This window comes from Acomys minous (assembly GCF_964271855.1).
Source record: "Acomys minous genome assembly, chromosome: 17".
NCBI lineage: Eukaryota > Metazoa > Chordata > Mammalia > Rodentia > Muridae > Acomys > Acomys minous.
In genome coordinates, this window is record NC_140500.1 from 17,549,970 (window position 1) to 17,567,620 (window position 17,651).

General features: G+C 41.8%; 2 protein-coding genes across 3 annotated transcripts in view; both read right to left on the reverse strand.

The window, feature by feature from the left end:
- Window positions 1–17,651, reverse strand: part of KLRF1 (killer cell lectin like receptor F1) — a 163,850-nt gene that overhangs the window by 92,910 nt on the left and 53,289 nt on the right. The window lies entirely within an intron of this gene.
- LOC311588637 (C-type lectin domain family 2 member D-like) overlaps window positions 1,323–17,651 on the reverse strand; it is a 116,242-nt gene continuing 99,913 nt past the window's right edge. Inside the window, exons 2-5 of the mRNA XM_084766504.1 lie at window positions 3,933–4,058; window positions 2,833–3,011; window positions 2,152–2,258; window positions 1,323–1,463 (exon numbers count right to left, since the gene is read on the reverse strand). Of these exons, the coding sequence (XP_084622630.1) occupies window positions 2,184–2,258; window positions 2,833–3,011; window positions 3,933–4,058 (380 nt within the window). The 3' untranslated portion in view covers window positions 1,323–1,463; window positions 2,152–2,183. The remainder of the gene's footprint in view (window positions 1,464–2,151; window positions 2,259–2,832; window positions 3,012–3,932; window positions 4,059–17,651) is intronic.

Here is a 17,651-nt window from a genome sequence, read left to right on the forward strand (position 1 = left end):
TTTCCAGCACCCACATGACCACTCACATCAGTCTGTAACTCCAGTTCTAGGAATCTGATCCTTCTGAAGCCTTCTGACCTCTGCCATCACAGGTGATGCATATATACACATATACACAAACAGTAACCATACATCAAGTAGACATGAATGTAGTCTCTTTTGTTTGTTTACTTACTTTTTATGACAATCACATCTTCTCCTCCCAGTCCCTCTAGCTAACATCTCATCCCCCATGTCCCCTTCCCCTCCCCCTCTCCCTACCCTTTCAACTCTCTCTCCCCTCTCTTGCCCTCCCCTTGCCCTATCTCCCCATCCCTTTCTTCTCATAGACCAGAAGGCCTACCAGGGATTACTCCCCCTCTCCATGTTTGGCATACCAAGTTGGTATAGAACAGGAGGGATAGAAAGAGATGAAGAGAACAAGAGATGCTCTGTAGCCTGGTATTTCCTCCCTTTTGGGACTCATCAGTTCAGTATAGCTAGTCTATAAAGATTTTAAATATTTTGCTTTTAAGAAATATCCACACCCCAAAAAATCTCCACACTAGTGCAAGAATAAGTATTCAGCACTTAAGAAGTTTAACTAATTCCCATTTGATATAAGATAAATCCAATAAAATGATTAAATAAAATGGCATTTATTTATTATAAAATATATTCTACTTAGAACAGTATAATTATATAATTATAATTATGCTTAGAATAATAAAACTTGAAATAGGAACATTGAATACTAAAGTTAGAAACATTTTGAAAATGTCTCTATGTTTTAAATTGCAGAGTATAAAGTAAATCTTAGTTTTAAATATTTTTAAAAATCTTCTGTATGTTGGCATGAACTTTTAAAAGAATATACATGTTATACATATATACATAATATACATATTATGGGTTGCTACAAATGAATTCTTATCTTTTCCATTACTATTAAAGCATTCCTCTATTTTCAGTATCCACTCATGAACGTATGACCCTCCTGGCTTATCACTTAAAGAGCTGGGATCACAGGTGTGTGTCACTATGTAAAGTCCACATGAATTTTTGGAAACTCATTTTTGTGATCTCACAAATTCAAAAGGACTCCTCTGCACAAAAACTCCATATCATAAGTGAATTCACTAACATTAATTTTACTTTAGGCTTCATATATGACTGCTATCTATCTTAGACTCATCTATGGTCTTCTAATCCCCTGTAGGCAGTTCTCCAAGATGGTTTTCATTTGTGATGTCAAGAAATATTCTCAGTCCTTTATGATATCAATGTGGGAAGACAGGGGAAAAAGCAGCAACTGTAGATAATGGCTGAAAGCATCTCTTGGCAAAGACTAGAAAGGATTTTGGCAGTAGAGGGTGTAGCTGTTAGGTTTGCTACATATCCATCTCCGATCTACATAGATCCTGGCACTGCTGATCCCATTGTGGTTTAGGTAGGCATGTTCTTCCACTCCTGTGATTGGAAGCCTGAAAATGAACCAGAAGCAGTGAGTCTGCAGAGCCCAGAAGTGCATCCACTCCTGCAATGAAATCTCACCCATCTCACCTGCTTATTGGTAATATGAATGGAATCAAAGAAAGGCAGAGTCCTGTACTAGTTTTTCACCTAATGTCCCAGGGTTCTATGTGAACACCACACCTTTGTCATCATCCATGATGAACCCTGTAATGTGTGTACTAAACACTGGACTAGTGCTTGTTGCCATGTTCAAACGGATTGCTACCATGGGCGGCCTCACTGAGGGGGATTTTCAGTTCTGTTTTGAAGCATTTTTTCATAGAGGGAACCCACGTCTTAGGATTTGCCTACATCCCACACAGGGAGTGTGTCAACAACATAAAGTTCCCAATTGGTCACAGAGCAGAAAATAGCTGCCCCAGATGCCATCATCATGCTAAAGATTTTGAGTGAAATCACACTAAGTAAAGGTTTTGAAAATGATGGCCAGTACATGGGTTTGTGGCGATGTGGAGTTTGCTGGGGATTGGCCCCTGAATGTAAGCACACACATACAGGTCTCTTCCAACCCAGGGGTTTATTATTTTTTCCATTCCAGTATAGTTGTCTGGACATGATGCAGCCATTTATATCTCATAACTAACACAGATCACTACACATCAACACAGTAGAAGGAAAGGTGGTCTGCAAACTTACAAGTTGTTATAAGCAGTGCTGTCTGTCCATGTCTAAGGATCCTCTAAGGACTCTCTGTACAGGCCGATCCAGTAGTCAAAAGTCCCCTTGTATCTTCTTAGGAAATTCTGTCATAAAGCACAGAAAGTGAAAACATGTGTCCCTCTGTTTCAGATGACCCTTGAGGGTCTCCACTCCACAGCTTCCTCTAGAGATAACAGGAGGCCATAAGTGAGGGTCACAGAGTTTGGAGCTGTAATGGCCTCTAGTTCTCAGTGGATCTGGTTGACATCTGTAATCTTAAAATGCCTCATTTGAATTAAAGTACCAAATGACACATCCATCTGTGTCTGGGTTAGTTCCTTGTTAAGCCTCCTCTTGCAGTTATTAAGGATCATAGACTTCAGAATGCAACATATGCCAGTTGGAGGAAAATGCTCACAACCACCAGGTGTCTCAGTATAATGACGTATCTGACCTTCCAGACTGGCTATGAGCACTATGTGAGAGAATGTTCCTTCAAAGCCTCAGAGCTGCAGTCAGAAGTGTTACCATCAGCAAACGGCACACACTCACATGTCCCCATGTCTCCATCTGCTTGGGGTGGGATCCTTCCTTATACTTCATCTTTCCCCTCCCTATCTCAAGGCAATACATATTCAACAGGAGAAACAAACCAGCCAACCCATGATCACTTCTTACCAGCTCCTCCATGTTGTCAAATCGAGCTAGTTGGGCCTCTAGTGCCATGCACGAGTTCTGGCTGAATGTCCAGTTACTTGTGTTTTCAGAAAAATAAAAGCACTTATTTCCAAATCCAATCCAATGTCTTGGGCAAACAGCATAGGTAGTTTTCATTTGCACCTGCTCAGTCTTTCTTACTAAAATTTAGAGAGTACAGTGAAATGTAAGGAGCATGTCTTGTCTCTTTTGGGCAAAACCTCCTGAGCTCAGCTGTGAGGTGTAGTTTAATTGGAGCTTGCCTAACTGATCTGAAGGAATCCTCTCCTGACATAATGGCCGTTCTCTGAAGGTCTCCCACCTTGGGCCTGAGTCCTATTTCCTGTTTGTGCTCAAGACAATAGGGCTCCCTGACATGCATTTCTATGATGTCATCACTTTTATGCTTATGATGGTCATTTCCTACCATAGGGGTTGCTAGAGCAACAGGCACTCTGCATGGACACCTACCGTGACAGTCAGTCTGATAACTGAGACAGCAATGAGAACTCTGGGGAAGTTAGTGAATATAGTGCAGACATGGGCACTAATGGACGGTTCACATACCTAAAAGGAGGTGTAAGATTTTATTACAGTATTGTGAAAAATGTGCTTGTAGTATCATATGAATTGATTACTTCAGACACTTTTATTTAATCCTTCCAAAACACAGTTGAACATGGTAACTAAAATCATGGGTAATGGTGGGGACAAGTATCTTCCTGCCCATAGCCCTCCTCCCTGTGCTCACACTCCCTTGATGTTTGTCCTTTGGGTATTGCTTCCTTGTTCTCTGCCTTGAAATGTCCCCCCAGGTGGACAAATGTCTTCTGAGTCTCTGTCTAGAGGTTGCTGAGGTCATCTTTCCAGGTATCCTGAGCCTGGACTCTTGTGCACAGCACAGTTTTGCTTTTTCTTCAGTGCATCTTCCTGCTGCAGCCTAAGTTACCAGAGGACAGGAATTTCCAAAGTGTTTTCCTAGAGCCCTTCTCACAGTGCCTGGCTCCCAGGGATCAGTAAGTATTTACTGACAACGTGAATATGGACAAAATGCTGCAGAATTTGGAGAATAAGTCACTTACCTGACAAAGCCACAGAAAGTGCAATTACAGCTACAGAGAGGACCATGGTCCCCACATAACAGCAGTAGAGCTTAACAAGAGACACATGGGAAGCGATTCTGAGACATTTGTCTTCCAACTTTTTACCTGAAAATATAAACATGATAACATCAATCTAAAAAACCTATTAAGGAAAAGATAAATTTTCAGAATGATCTGTGAATTTGGTTTGTATTCTGTCACTACAAACCCTGTCACAGAAGGTCCTGGTCTATAAAATATGTCTATGGCTCACAGAAGACTAGCAGACAGGAAAGAGAATTGTTGACATGGAGTCTTCCAGTTATTGAACTAAGGGCCAGTGAAAGAGCAACAAACAGAAAGAGTAAGGAACAGATTGAAATACAAACAACAACAACAACAACAAAACTTCCCATAGATTTAGTCCATAAGAGTAGCCTGGATAAGATTGAGGAAAACACTGTGTGCATGAGTGTGGGCACGGGGCCAGGGATCAGCAGGAGCTTTGAGAAATGGCTGGGAAGTTAAGGTTGCTCTTCTAGAGGACTGAAGTTTGGTTTCCAGATCCCACATAAGAAGGCTTACAACCACCTGTGTAGCTCCTGCTGCAGCCAATGAACACACATGTTTTTTACAGTTTTGTATTTCCAGTGCTAGGGAGACAGATGCTAGAAAGTCAGGAGTACAAAATACCCTTGCCCACATACGACCTTTGAAGTCAACCTGGACTACATTATGGACTGGTTTCAAAAAAGCTAGTAAGTTAATTAAATGAAAAAACATATAAATTAAATGGATCACATTGGCATACTAATGGGTGAAATATGGAAGCATGTTTACCAAAGTTATGTAAAAAATTAATATTTATCTAAAATAAGAAAATCACTTAACAAGTGAAGAATTTAAGGAACTCTTCCTAACACATTTATGAATATTTGGCATTTCAGAGAAATCAGCAAGGTGATTTCATTCTTTTTAAATGTATTTTTATTTAATGCATATAGGTGACTTGCCTGATATATGTTTATGTACATGCCTCAGGACACCAGATGATGCCCTTGAATCCCCTGGAACTGGAGTTACAGACAGTTATGAGGAGCCATGAAGGTGCTAGGCACTAAAACTGTGTCCTCAGCAAGAGCAGACAGTGCTTTTCACCATGTGCCATCTCTCCAGCACTAGGTAGTTTTCAAATAATGAAACACCTTGAGGAACACTTCAAACATCTGGGCCTAACTGATCTTTCCATGAGGCTGCCCTGGCTGCCCTGCTGACACTGCATGTTGTCTCATCTTGATTCTTCCTGCATGCACCTTCCACCTGTCTTCCCAGCACAGAACATGAAACAATCTCTTTACCCATACGCTGAAAGCTCACATCTCCTCCCTCTTTTAAAAAGAGACCCAAACCTGAAGCCAAGGACTATAAAGCTATCTGAGGAAAAGAGAAAAAAATCTCTATGAACTTGTCTTGAATAAAAATGTCTCAGGTATAATATCAAAATCCTCATCCACATTAGAAAAAATGAAATATTTGGATTTAGGCCTAATTTAAAAAACAAAAACAAAAACAAAAACCCTTTTTTTCTGGAGTACAACAAAGGTGTGAAAACAAAATTTGCCAAACTAAGATAAAAAGAAGTTGTATCTAGAACATCCTGAGTGTTCTGGGAACTCAATAATAATAATAATAATAGAAGAAGAAGAAGAAGAAGAAGAAGAAGAAGAAGAAGAAGAAGAAGAAGAAGAAGAAGAAGAAGAGGAGGAAGAAGGGATCAAATACTTCAATATACCCTAGCTATCAAAGGCTGCATTAAATATGTTCACTGTTACCAGGGTTGGGAAAAGACAGTTGAAAACAGATCATCAGTTTGTTAAGATGAGAATGCACTTACTATATGCACTGGCCCTGCTACCCACATATTCACACAGATAGAACCATAAGTATTACCAATAACTTTGAAGATTCCTATAATTTTTTAATTTATAAGTCAAATTTTGCCACAAGCCAAGTATCCTGAAACACTCACACAGGCTTGGATCCTCAGCAAGCTCTAGAGTGGTGAGCCATAAAACCAGCTGTCCTGAAGCTAAGAGTCACAGTTGTGGGGTTTTGTTTTTGTTGAATGTTTGTTTGCTTGTTTGTTTGATAGTTCCTATTGTCTCCAACTTGTTTTGCTTGAGCTAATCCATAAATTTTTGTTGGCTTTTTTTTTAACCTTCTGCAAAATAAAGCAGACATAGTTTGAGCTGCTTTCATGTTACCAAATCCTTAACATGGTCTTTTAACCATAGGCCAGCTGTTTGTATTTGACACACAACTGAAGCATGTGTGTGACTCTCCGACTTCAGGAATCCATGTGAACAGCTTCAGGAAAAACAAATGTCAGGTCAGGGGTGGCTATGCTTTTAGAACAGAAAGAGAGAGTCTGAGAAAAGTCTGCCTCAGAGAAATTTGGGTGGAAATATGTCTCTACTTCATTGTGATAGAGGAATTATTATGTTTTCAAAACTCCTAGAAACTTACACCAAATGAAGTAAATGTACATCAAACTAAATCTATACTTTACTTTTGAAAAAGTGTAGTCACTTTTTGTACATTTCCAAGAAAATGGGGAACCTGTGCTTGAATTAAAAGGAACACAATTTGTCGGGCAGTGGTGGTGCACGCCTTTAAGGGAGGCAGAGGCAGGTGGATCACTGTGAGTTCGAGGCCAGCCTGGTCTACAAATGTAGTCCAGGATGGCCAAGGATATGCAGAGAAACCCTGTCTTGACAAACCAACAACAACAACAAAAGGAACACAATTCTTAGGAGTAGAGCATTTTAAGCATTATATAATACCCTTTGGATTTTGGCTCCATATAGAATTCTCAACATTCAATTTTTGGTTTATTTGTTGGGGTGACCTTTCTTCATATTGTTTTAAAGAATGTCTCTGTATTTTTTCTCTCCACCCCATCCCCAGACAAGGCTTCCTTGTATAACCAGCTTGGCTGTCTTGGAACTCACTTCATGGACCAGACTGGCCTCAAACTCACAAAGAACTGCTTGCCTCTGCCTCCCAAGTGCTGGAATTAAAGTCTTGTAACACCATGCCCAACACACACAAGTGTGTCTGTGTGTTTTTTATTGTTAATTTTGTACTGTCAAAAACCTCAGTGCTGGCAGCATTTTGATATTGTAATTTCTTTGGCCCGTTACTCGCTTTTGTCTATTTGTAACTGCTTGTCCTTCTACATCTGTTGAAAAGATGAAGATCAAGCAGCCATCAATGCCTTAGGCAACCAAAAGATGGGCCAGCTGTTGTTTTACTGTTGATTGGTTATAATAAAGTTCTGACAGCTAAAAGCTCAGGCAGGAAATACAGGGACAAAACTTCTAGGCAGAGAGGGATGCAGGAAGCACTGAGGCAGCGACTGGAGAATCAAGAGAAATGGAGAGGAACAGGATGGTCAGAAACAGGAGCATGGAGGTAAAGAGCTAACCATGTGGCAGGGACTCAGGCCAGGAACTCAGTTTAAGTTAGAAGACAGCTAAGAGACTGCCCCACCAAAAGACCTGAAGCTTTAAACTATATGAAAGTTTTGTGTTATTTTTATACCTAAAGCAGGTCAGCAGAAAGACCCACAATACTTATTCTTTTATACTGGGCAGAAGTACCTTTAGAAACCCAATTACTGTGATTTGCATTTTTTCAAATGTTTACTAAGATGCTCTGCAAGGCTTCCTTTGATCGCCCAAATACAGTCCCACTTGTTTCACTGGTCCCTGAAAGTCCTTTCAGTTGTAAGTCTTTCCTTGTGCTTTCTTCTATTCTATTCTATTTTTAGCCTTTAAAAACAATGCATTTCCTGTAGGAAAATGCAAGCCTGTATAAAAATAGAGAAAATAATGTGCTAAATTCTCATGTACTGGCTACCCAGCTCCAACTCTTGTCTGCATGTGCAAAAATTTTTTTCATACATTTTTTTCTTCCTCTTGTCACCCCATCGCCAAGATTAGTTTTTAAATCAGATTTCTAAACACTTCAAATTTGAAATCATTTAGCCTATTATTTCCAGGTTTAATATTGTGCTTAAAGCCTTTTCCAAACTCTGAATAAGTAACACATCCTCCTGCCTTCTAGCTTATCCCTCTGACTGATGAGCAGGGTTAGGCTTTCAAGGCCTGACTGATGTCACTCAGCCGGTCTCCCAGGTCCACACAGCTTGTCATAGAAGACATGGTCCCATCCTCTCCCATTGGTGCCTAGTATTCCATTATATATGGGAGTGTGTACCACAGTGTTCCCCTCTCATCCACTGATAGATGCAGATGGGTTCCAATTGTTGACTCCTGTGAACACTGTGACAGTACACACTCAGGTATGAATACCTCTCACCAGGGGCTTGGGAGAGTAGATGGGAAGTAGGCAATATGTCCTATAAAGAGGTGTCAGCTCTGGTGTCAAAGGCACAGTAGGACAGAGTTCACAACAATGTATAGTGTTCCTGAAAATAGCTGAGGGGGGTTTAAATGCATTCACCACAATAAAACAATGAAAGTGTGTGTCAAATGTGAAGTCTCTATTAAAAAGAAGAAAGAAAAAAGAAAAAAAACAACCAAACTAGAGAGTTAGGGATGTGGTAAAGAACAGTACCTGATATGTCTTCTAGAAGAAATTTCAAGCATCTACTAGCCAGGGTTCCAACAGGATTCCACACCAGATATTTTTTATATATTAATACCAGTAAGATTTAGCTATAATCCTCTGCACTTATACATGTATAATTTCTGATACTGTCTTTTTCATTTTGATACATAAATAGTAATTTTTGTCATCCATCTTATCATGCTGTATACATGTTTACGTCCTTCTAAATTTGAATGCCTCCAAAACACAGTTTTAAACAAATCGTTTCTGTACTTTTTAGAAGGCAACATTGAAAATTATCTATCTCAAAAAAAAAAAAAACAAAGAAAGAAAGGAATGAAATATTGCTGCCTTTTAAAGTTTATTTTTAAATGGAAAAGGAAAAAATTAAAAAACTACTTCGATGACAGAACTAGTTATGGTTTCCAATGGGTAAAGTTGTGAAAAGCCTCCCGGTTCACAACAGCTGCACTTTAGACATGAGCTCCACATTCGCAATAGGTAAAGTTCTCACTGTGTGAGCATTTTGAGTATTTGATTTGAAAATCAACCCTGCGGAGGCAGAGGAAGCAGGAACATAGACATTTTTAAACCACATTGGTTTTTCTTGCTTTGGTCCTGGGTGGGCTCAGCCTCCCACCGCACACCACTCTCTACAATGCTTATTAATTGCAGTGGATCCAAAACACAAGCCCAGCTCCCCAGGCAAGCTCTGTCACTTGCTCATGGCAAAGCTGTTGTGGTTCCTTCACTCTGGGACATGCAGAGCAAGCATGGTCTACAGCAACCTGGCACAAGTCACCAGAGTGTAATTTACCAGAGAGGACTAAGCTAAGTGCAAAAACAACAACCAAACAATAACCAGCTGTGTCTGTGGCTCTGGGTCTCCTAAGGTAACTCACTGTTCGTTCTCTTGTTTGGGAACTATTTGAGTATTATAAGCGCCAACAGAAGAGCTAATGTAACTACCTCACAGCTAGTCCTGTCTGCACTCTCCCCTTCCACAGAGATCCACTGTCACAGGCTCACAGGCTGGGTCAGCTCCTCTGCCTCCCTTCCCTGGTGAAGCTCCTCTCTGCTCTTTAGTTCCCATGACAGGAGAGTACAGTCACATGAAATTCAGTCACTGTAAGAAATAAAACTGCTAAATGCTATAGACCAAGAATGTTTAACTTTAAGCAACTCCAGGTGCTGGAGGGTGGAATAAGATGCCAGTTTACTGCCCTGCAGGGGTCAACTTGGGAAGAAAAGACAACAACAAAAAGGAAATGTGATTACCAACAGTTTCCTGCCTTGAACACCACATACCAGACAGTGAGCTTCTGGGCAGCTGAGGCCCATGTTGCTCCAGCTCTGAGTTATGAGGGCATCACTTAAGAGGGAGACACTGAGATTCTGTGTGCTAAGGAGCCCAGAGACACACTCTCTAGGAGACATAGTCAGAATAGAGAGAGCTGGAGGTCCACAGTGCCCACAGTCAGTGCTTATGAACACACTTCTCACCTCTCAGGGAATAAGGGATTGTTTATTCTGGAACCAATTATGAGTGACCTTGACCCTGGATCAGATTCAGGCTGTCTCATATAATGCATTCATATATGAAAATGTTTTTGTCAGTGGTGTGGGGACAGAAAGATAGTGCCCACTGTCACCTTCATCAGGTAACACACAACAAAGTCCAGCGACAGAGCAGTAATATCACAAATGTATATTGACTGCAAGCTGAGATGGAGCAGTGGCTCATTACTTAAGAGCACTTGTTGGTCTTGCAGAGCATGGTGCAATCTCAGGACACACATGGCTGCTCATGACCATCTATATACTTTCAGTTCCAGAGGATCAGACATGTCTTCTGGCCTCTCATGCACTTATGTGGTACACAGACATTCAGGCAGGCAGAACTCTTATAAAAATTTTAAATAAAAATATTGAAGACTCGAGAGCAAGGAATATCCTTACTGGATCACTAAATGTCTAGAGTACAGCCCTTTACACAAACGTCACAGGTGGTACTGAGGGAATAGGAGTCAGAGATATTTCTAGTAGGCAGACAGGAAGAGGAGCCACACCTAAGTAATAAGATGGACAACTTCTGAGATGGCAGCTTCTTCCTCACTCTCTTGACCTGAGACAAAGACCTGGCAGCTAAAAGCAAAGGCCTGGAAGTATTTTAATCAGTAATGCATTTGCTCTTCTGCAAGCTAGCCTAAAGACATCAAGGCCTGATCCTTTTCCCAGACCCAATCCCTACCTGCTTCTGGGCTCTCTTCTCTCTCTCCTCTTCCATTCTCTCTTCCCCTCCTCCCTCCCTTCCACCTAGTTTTCTTCCAGATTCTGGCTATAGCAAATATAACAGCTATAAGAATGTTTTAGCAAGTGTCCTTGCTGTTTGGGGCACCATCCTTTTGGTATATAACTAGGAATGGTACAGCTGCGTCTTGAAGGAGAGTTATTCCAAATTTTCTGAGAAAGTGCCAGATTGATTTCCAAAGTGGGTGTATAAGTTTGCACTCCTGCCAGCAGTGAAGGAATATTGCCCTTTCTCCACATCCTCGCCAGCATGTGCTGTCACTTGAGTTTTTTATCTCAGCCATCTGACAGGTTTAAGATGGAATCTGAGTCATTTTGATTTGCATTGCCCTAATGACAAAGAACATTGAACATTTACTTAAGTTTTTCTCAGTCATTTGAGATTCTTCTGTTGAGAATTCTATATTTTGCTCTGGGCCCCATTTTTAATTGAATTATTTTGTTTGTTGATTTTTTATTTTCTTGAGTTCTCTATATATTTTGGATATTTGACTTTTGTCAGATGTGAGATTGGTGAAAATCGTCTCCCAATCAGTAAACTGTCCTTTCATTCTATTGACAATGTCCTTGGCCTTATAGAAGCTTTTCAATTTCAGGTTCTGTGAACCTGAAGTCTCATTGATTGACTGTTGATCTTAGAACCTAAGCTGTTAGCATTCTTTTCAGAAAGTTATCTCTAGTGCCAATAACTTCAAGGCTCTTCTCCACTTTTTCTTCTAATATATTTAATCTACACAGTGTTATGTTGAGTTCTTTGATCAACTTCAACTTGAATTTTGTGCATGGTGGTAAATATGGTTCTATTTGCATTTTTCTACATCTAGACATCCAGTTAGACCAGTACCATTTCTTGAAGATTCTGGGTTTTTTTCCATTGTATGGTTTTCATTCTTCTCTCAAAAATCAGGTGTCTATAGGTGTGTGGGTATATTTCTGGGTCTTCAATTTAAGTCCTACAGATCAGCCAATCTATTTCTATGTCAGTACCCTGCTATATTTATTACAATTGCTCTGCAGTATAGCTTGAAATCAGGGATGGAGATACTTCGAGAAGTTCTTTTATTATATAGGAATTGTTTTAGCTATTCTGGGTTTTTTGGTTTTCAGTATAAAGTTTAGAATGCTTTTTCCAGGTCTGTAAAGAATTGTGTTGGTGTTTTGATGGGAATTGCAATGAATCTGTGGATTGCTTTTGATAAAATGGTAATTTTTACTATGTTAGTCCTACAGATCCATGAGCACTGGACACTTCCATTTCTTTCTACAGAGACTTAAAGTTCTTATCATATGGTTCTTTGACTTGTTTTGTTAGAGTTAAATACACCAAGATATTTTACATTGTGTGTAGCTATTGTGAAGGGTGTAGTTACTACAATGTACAGACCAAAAGAAGATAAGCAACAAGGAGGATCCAAGGAAGGATGCTTAAATCTCACTCAGAATGGGAAATTGATTAGTGCTTGAAGAAAGGGAACAAGGTAGGAGAGGAAACATAGAAAGATATGAGGGTGGAGATCAGACCTGGGAAGAGCAGGAGCAGGAAGACAAAGACCTGTAGAGAAACCAGAAACTGTGGTTGGGGACATCTCTGTGACAAGCTGGAGACCTTAGTCAGGGTAGGTTCCCACGAAGATATGAGAGGTACTCCATCAATGACTCCTAGTAGCAGAGGCCATAGAGACTGAAGATTGCACTATCTAAGTTGAGAATTCTCCTAGTAAAAGGCGGGGAACACCCACCCACTCACAAACACTTTGATTCAAAACTCACCCTCCCTACAAGATGTGTAGGGATAAAGAAGGAACAGATAGATCAGAAACTGAGGGAATGTCCAACTAGTTCCTGAACCAACTCAGGACACACCTCATGAGGAAGAACCAACCCCTGACACTGTTAATAATTCTTTGCTTTGCTTGCAGACAGAGGCCTAGCAGAATGTCCTCTGAGAGGCTCCACTCAGCAGTGTGTAAAAACAGATGATAAGACTCACAGCCAAACACTGGGTCAATCATACAGAGTATAGTGGGAAGGTGGAGGCAAGGAGAAAAGGACCTGGAGGTGCCAGGAGCTTCACAAGAAGACCAGAAGAGCCACATGATCAGGGCCCAGAGGAACCTGCTGAGACTAAGGCACCAAAAATAACCTTGGGTGGATGGACCTAGCTCCCTATAAAGATGTATCCTACGGCTACCTCGGCTTCATCTAGTAAGGGAAACAGAAGCTCTCTCTGGCATGGATTCTTTCACCAGGTTTTCAATTACTTCCCTATGGTGGGACTGCCTTGCCAGGCCACAAGGGAGGAGGGTGTGCTCAGTGCTGATGGGACTGGATGAGCTGAGGTTGGTGGGTAAGAGGAGAGGAAAGGTAGGGGGAGGGAGGGTGGGACTGGGAGCTGAGGAGGGATTAGACTACCACCAGGATGTGAAGAAAAGAAAGAAGGAGAGAGAGAGAGAGAGAGAGAGAGAGAGAGAGAGAGGGAGGGAGGAAGGGAGGGAGGAGAGAAAGAAATACAAACAAAAGGAAAAAAAAAGAAAAGAAGTTGGCAGGGCATTGATGTCACCCAGACTTGCAGTTGTTTGGCTTTTTTTTTTTTTCTGTCTGTCAGTCTCAATCAACACTACGTATACAAAATCTCATTCAACACTATACACATATACACAACGGCGTCAGACACACAAACATGTTCAGCTCACTGATTTCATAGGAAACGAATGTACTGGCTTGGCCACCCTGGAGAGTGTTCAGTGGCCGGATGCAGTACTAAACAGATGTGAGGCTTTAAGCCTCCATGACAGGAATCAGAGAGCCCCCCTCCTGATGGGCACATAAGCTCCCCCTGATGAAGCTCTAAGGCCTCCTCAACACGGTCAGAGACACCCCCCCCCCATAGGACCTGGAACATCTTCACAGGCTCCTGCAGCCATGACTATACAGTGCCTCTGCTAAGTCCCTCCTGGCTGCCACAGATACAGAAATCCCGAGGCTCAGAAAGAAAGGAGTAAGAGACAGACAAGTATGCTATACACAGAACACTTATGACAAACAGAAAAGCAAAGGTCATCACCCACCATGGCCTCTGGCAGGCTGAAAACCAACCTGTGAATGGAGTCTTGGACCCTCGGGCAAGAGCAATGTGCTCACGCACAGGCTGGAGGGGGATCCTTTCTCTCTCCTCCAGAAAACTCTGGAGCACCTTCCAGGGTGGGAGACACTGTTCTGCTGGCAGGGGCAGCTCATGCTCGGGACCTTGGCTTCTTGTGAGGACATCTAACATGCCACTTATGTAGTATCCTCACCCCAGATACAGACCGATTGCTCCTTTTTTTCCCCAGCTGCCTTGGAGTTTATTTAAACTAAGGAAAAGATCATGATTTCATGCAATACACACTTGGTACTTTAAATAACAATTGTGACAAACAGCAAAAGAATTAGAGAATGCTGCACTGTGATCCATACAAAACATCAACATCTTGGGTTGTACATAATTAAAGAAACATCTAAGTGCCAAACCTGCCCTCTTTTAAATAAAATATTAAAAAGACCGATTGTTCTTGAACCAGATTCAGGGTAAAAGGGAAAGTAACAGAACCATACAGACACAGCCAAGAGGACAAGACACCTGGTATCCTCAATAGGAGTCTGGTTCTCAAGGAGCCTCAGATCTTGATGTTACCTTCAAATGTTAGACTCAGATCATCAGAGTCTATTCCTGGAAGCCCAATTAAGAGTAGGAGTCCAGAGTTGATACAAAAGTAAAGGAATTTTATTGAGCCGACGCATCAGGATCCATCAATCTTAGAAGAGCTAAGGAACCTGTCCTGCAAAAGCTGAGGGTTTAAATACCCTTTACAGAAGCAGAACCCAACAACAGTAGTTAGTTAACAACTGATCAGCGAACAAAGGTGACCTTTTGGGGGTTGGAGGCAGTTGATTCTGGCAGATGTTTGAGGTAAGATATGTGGATGTGGCCTTTTCCTGGGGGCCTGTAAATTCCAAGCAGAGTGAGGTAGAGGCAGTAAATTCTGAGCAGGCATGGTGAGGTGGAAGACTCTGCTAGGCTAACAATGTTAACAGTAAATTCCCAGTAGGCAGGGTGAGGTGGGGGTTCTGCTCAGCTAACAATTTTAACTTGCTCTGTTTGTTCTTGCTATCAGCCTACAAGGCTATTGTTAAGGTGGCTGAGCTCAGGCCAACTGGAATCTTACATCAGAAGAACTTCCCAGAAGATTTTGCTTCATTGATGTTGATTGCTTTTTCAGCACTAGCTGACGAATCTTGTAAACCAGAGCTGATTCTTAGATGCCAGTGGCTCAGAGCCACAGAATTGTAATTCAGATATTGAACAGTCCCAATGAAGTCTATAAGCTACTCTCTACTTTCCAATGAAACTTCAGAACCAAGGCCCCATTATCTACATTTCTCTCCAAATGCTTATCTTTCATATTCCTATAAAACATATCACTGAGCTCTGAATATTCAATGGTTTCTCAGTCTAAGTTTCAAATGCCACTACAGTCATCTTAAAAAATACTCAGTTAGATCTATCCAAGCAGTAATCCACTATTGATACCAATCTTTGTCTTACTTAGAGTTTCTATAGCTGTGATTAAACATGACTGGGAGGAAATGCTTTCCATCAGCTTACATTTCTCAGGTCACACTACCTCAATGAGGGAACTCAGAACAGGAACTCATCACAAAAATATAAAGACAGTAAATGTTTGCACAGGCCATGGAAGAGTGCTGCTAACTTGCTTGCTCTCCATGGGTTGCCAGTCTGATATCTTATAGCACCTTAGGCCACCAACTCAGGGTGACACCATCCAGAATGTTTGAATTCTGTTTTAAAACAAACAAACAATCCCCCCAAAAACAAAAGAAACAAACAAAGAAAAGTCCCAAACAAACAAAATGAAGCTTTCTCCTTGTTCCCCATGGCTGCCTCAGGGAGCACATGACACAGCTCCGAAGTAGTTACAGGTGGTCAGTCACATAAGCTCTCACCTGTTATCCCTCTGCATCCTAGCCCCAGCCAATCAAGCACATTCATCCTCAAAGCCCTTGCCTACTGCCCAAGGTTTACAAGTCCCTCTTTCACATTAAATAAACACAAGCACCATCTATTTCATCAAAGATTGTCTGAAATTTGTCATTTATTCTGGGTAAAGAAGGGTTCCCTCCTCCTCAAAAGATTCGCCACTGAATGTTCAAGCTTACTGCCAGCCAGGGAGCAATAGCCATATATTCTGGGTCAGCTCAGAGCTCCTAGCACTTGGATCAGCTCCAGACCCTGCATTCTAGCAGTGTCTGGATTAGGCACAGGCACAGGCATTCCCCTACACCTCTGCCATTAAGATGGCGGTTTAACCAAATGGATGTAATGTAAGGCCCTCTCTCTCAGCCAGCCTGGGAATGTGACCCAGACAAGCTTGGGAAAATGACCCAGAGAGAATTGAAGGCCAGCTTAGCTTCAGTTTCAGAGACCAAGGTGGCCAACCGAGATAAACAATTTCAACTAAGGTAAACAATTACCATCTGGAAATTCTCTGAAAACTCCCCAACACCCCTCCCTGCAATAGCCAATAACATTTAGACAAGCACCCTCAGCGACCACCAGAGCCAATCCTAACATAGGGCACACAGCCCCTCCTAACCTTTGCGGTTTTAGCCTTTAAAATAGTCTGTAACAGTGACTCGGGGTGTGCCTCCCCTCCCGAGTGAGTGCTGAGGCCCCCTGACGCGCATCAGCTATGAACCTTGTGCTTTTGCATCAACACTGTGGTCCTCGAGTGGTCTCTCACGACGACCCACTACTACCCGAGTGGACTCTAGGGTCCAACAGTAACACTGCAGTATCACCACCACCTTGGCTTTACAACTCCTAGTTTGGGCTGCTGTCTCTTACTGCCAATCTCATTTAAAAAGAGCTAACTGTAACACAGTGAGAAAACTCTTTTCTACATCCTGGTTGAGATTGGAAGTCTTGTTGTCCAGGCCGGACCTTGAACAGGACATTGCTCAGCATGCAGCAGGCTTTCCTGAGGAAATAGAACCTGGGACTCTGAATTTCATGTTTCTGCCTGGAAGCCAACAGCACTCAGGACTTCCTGTGGAAGACGTGCGTACTTCCACTTCCAGCAGCAGGGGAGAGAAATGGAAACACAGAGACGAGAATGAGACAAGAGAGACTTGGAAAAAATTGTTGTGAGTCAGGGTTAGGACTAAAGCGAGTGAGAATGCTGTGAACTCAACTATCCTTGAGCTTTTGCATAGACATGAAATTTCTCCTCCGTTACAGTAAAAATGTATCGGTTCATCCTATGGTAGCTAATAAATGATACAGAGTCTGAAGCATACTTTAAGGCTGTCAGCTCTACGCTAGGCAGAATCTAAACTAATACAAATCTACTCCTAAACTATGGTAAGCAAATTACACTAAACTGATATATAATATGTATACCCCAAGCATTTGCCACTAGGGTCCTCCCCCAGCCATTCTCCCCTTCATCCTCCTACACAGTCAACAGTCTCCCTCCTCTCAACTGACACTCCTCCTCCTCCTCCTCCTCCTCCTCCTCCTCCTTGCTCTTCTCCAGGAAGTCCCGCCTTCCACTCCTGCCCAGCTGATTGGCTAAACAGCACTTTACTGACAGTTGTTGCATTCACTCAGCATTCCTCCACACTCCTCAAAGCTCTGAGCTTTCAAAGTGAGACCTATGCATTATGATCACAATGGGCAAAAGATTTGGTTTTACATTTAAGTGAGAATAAAGC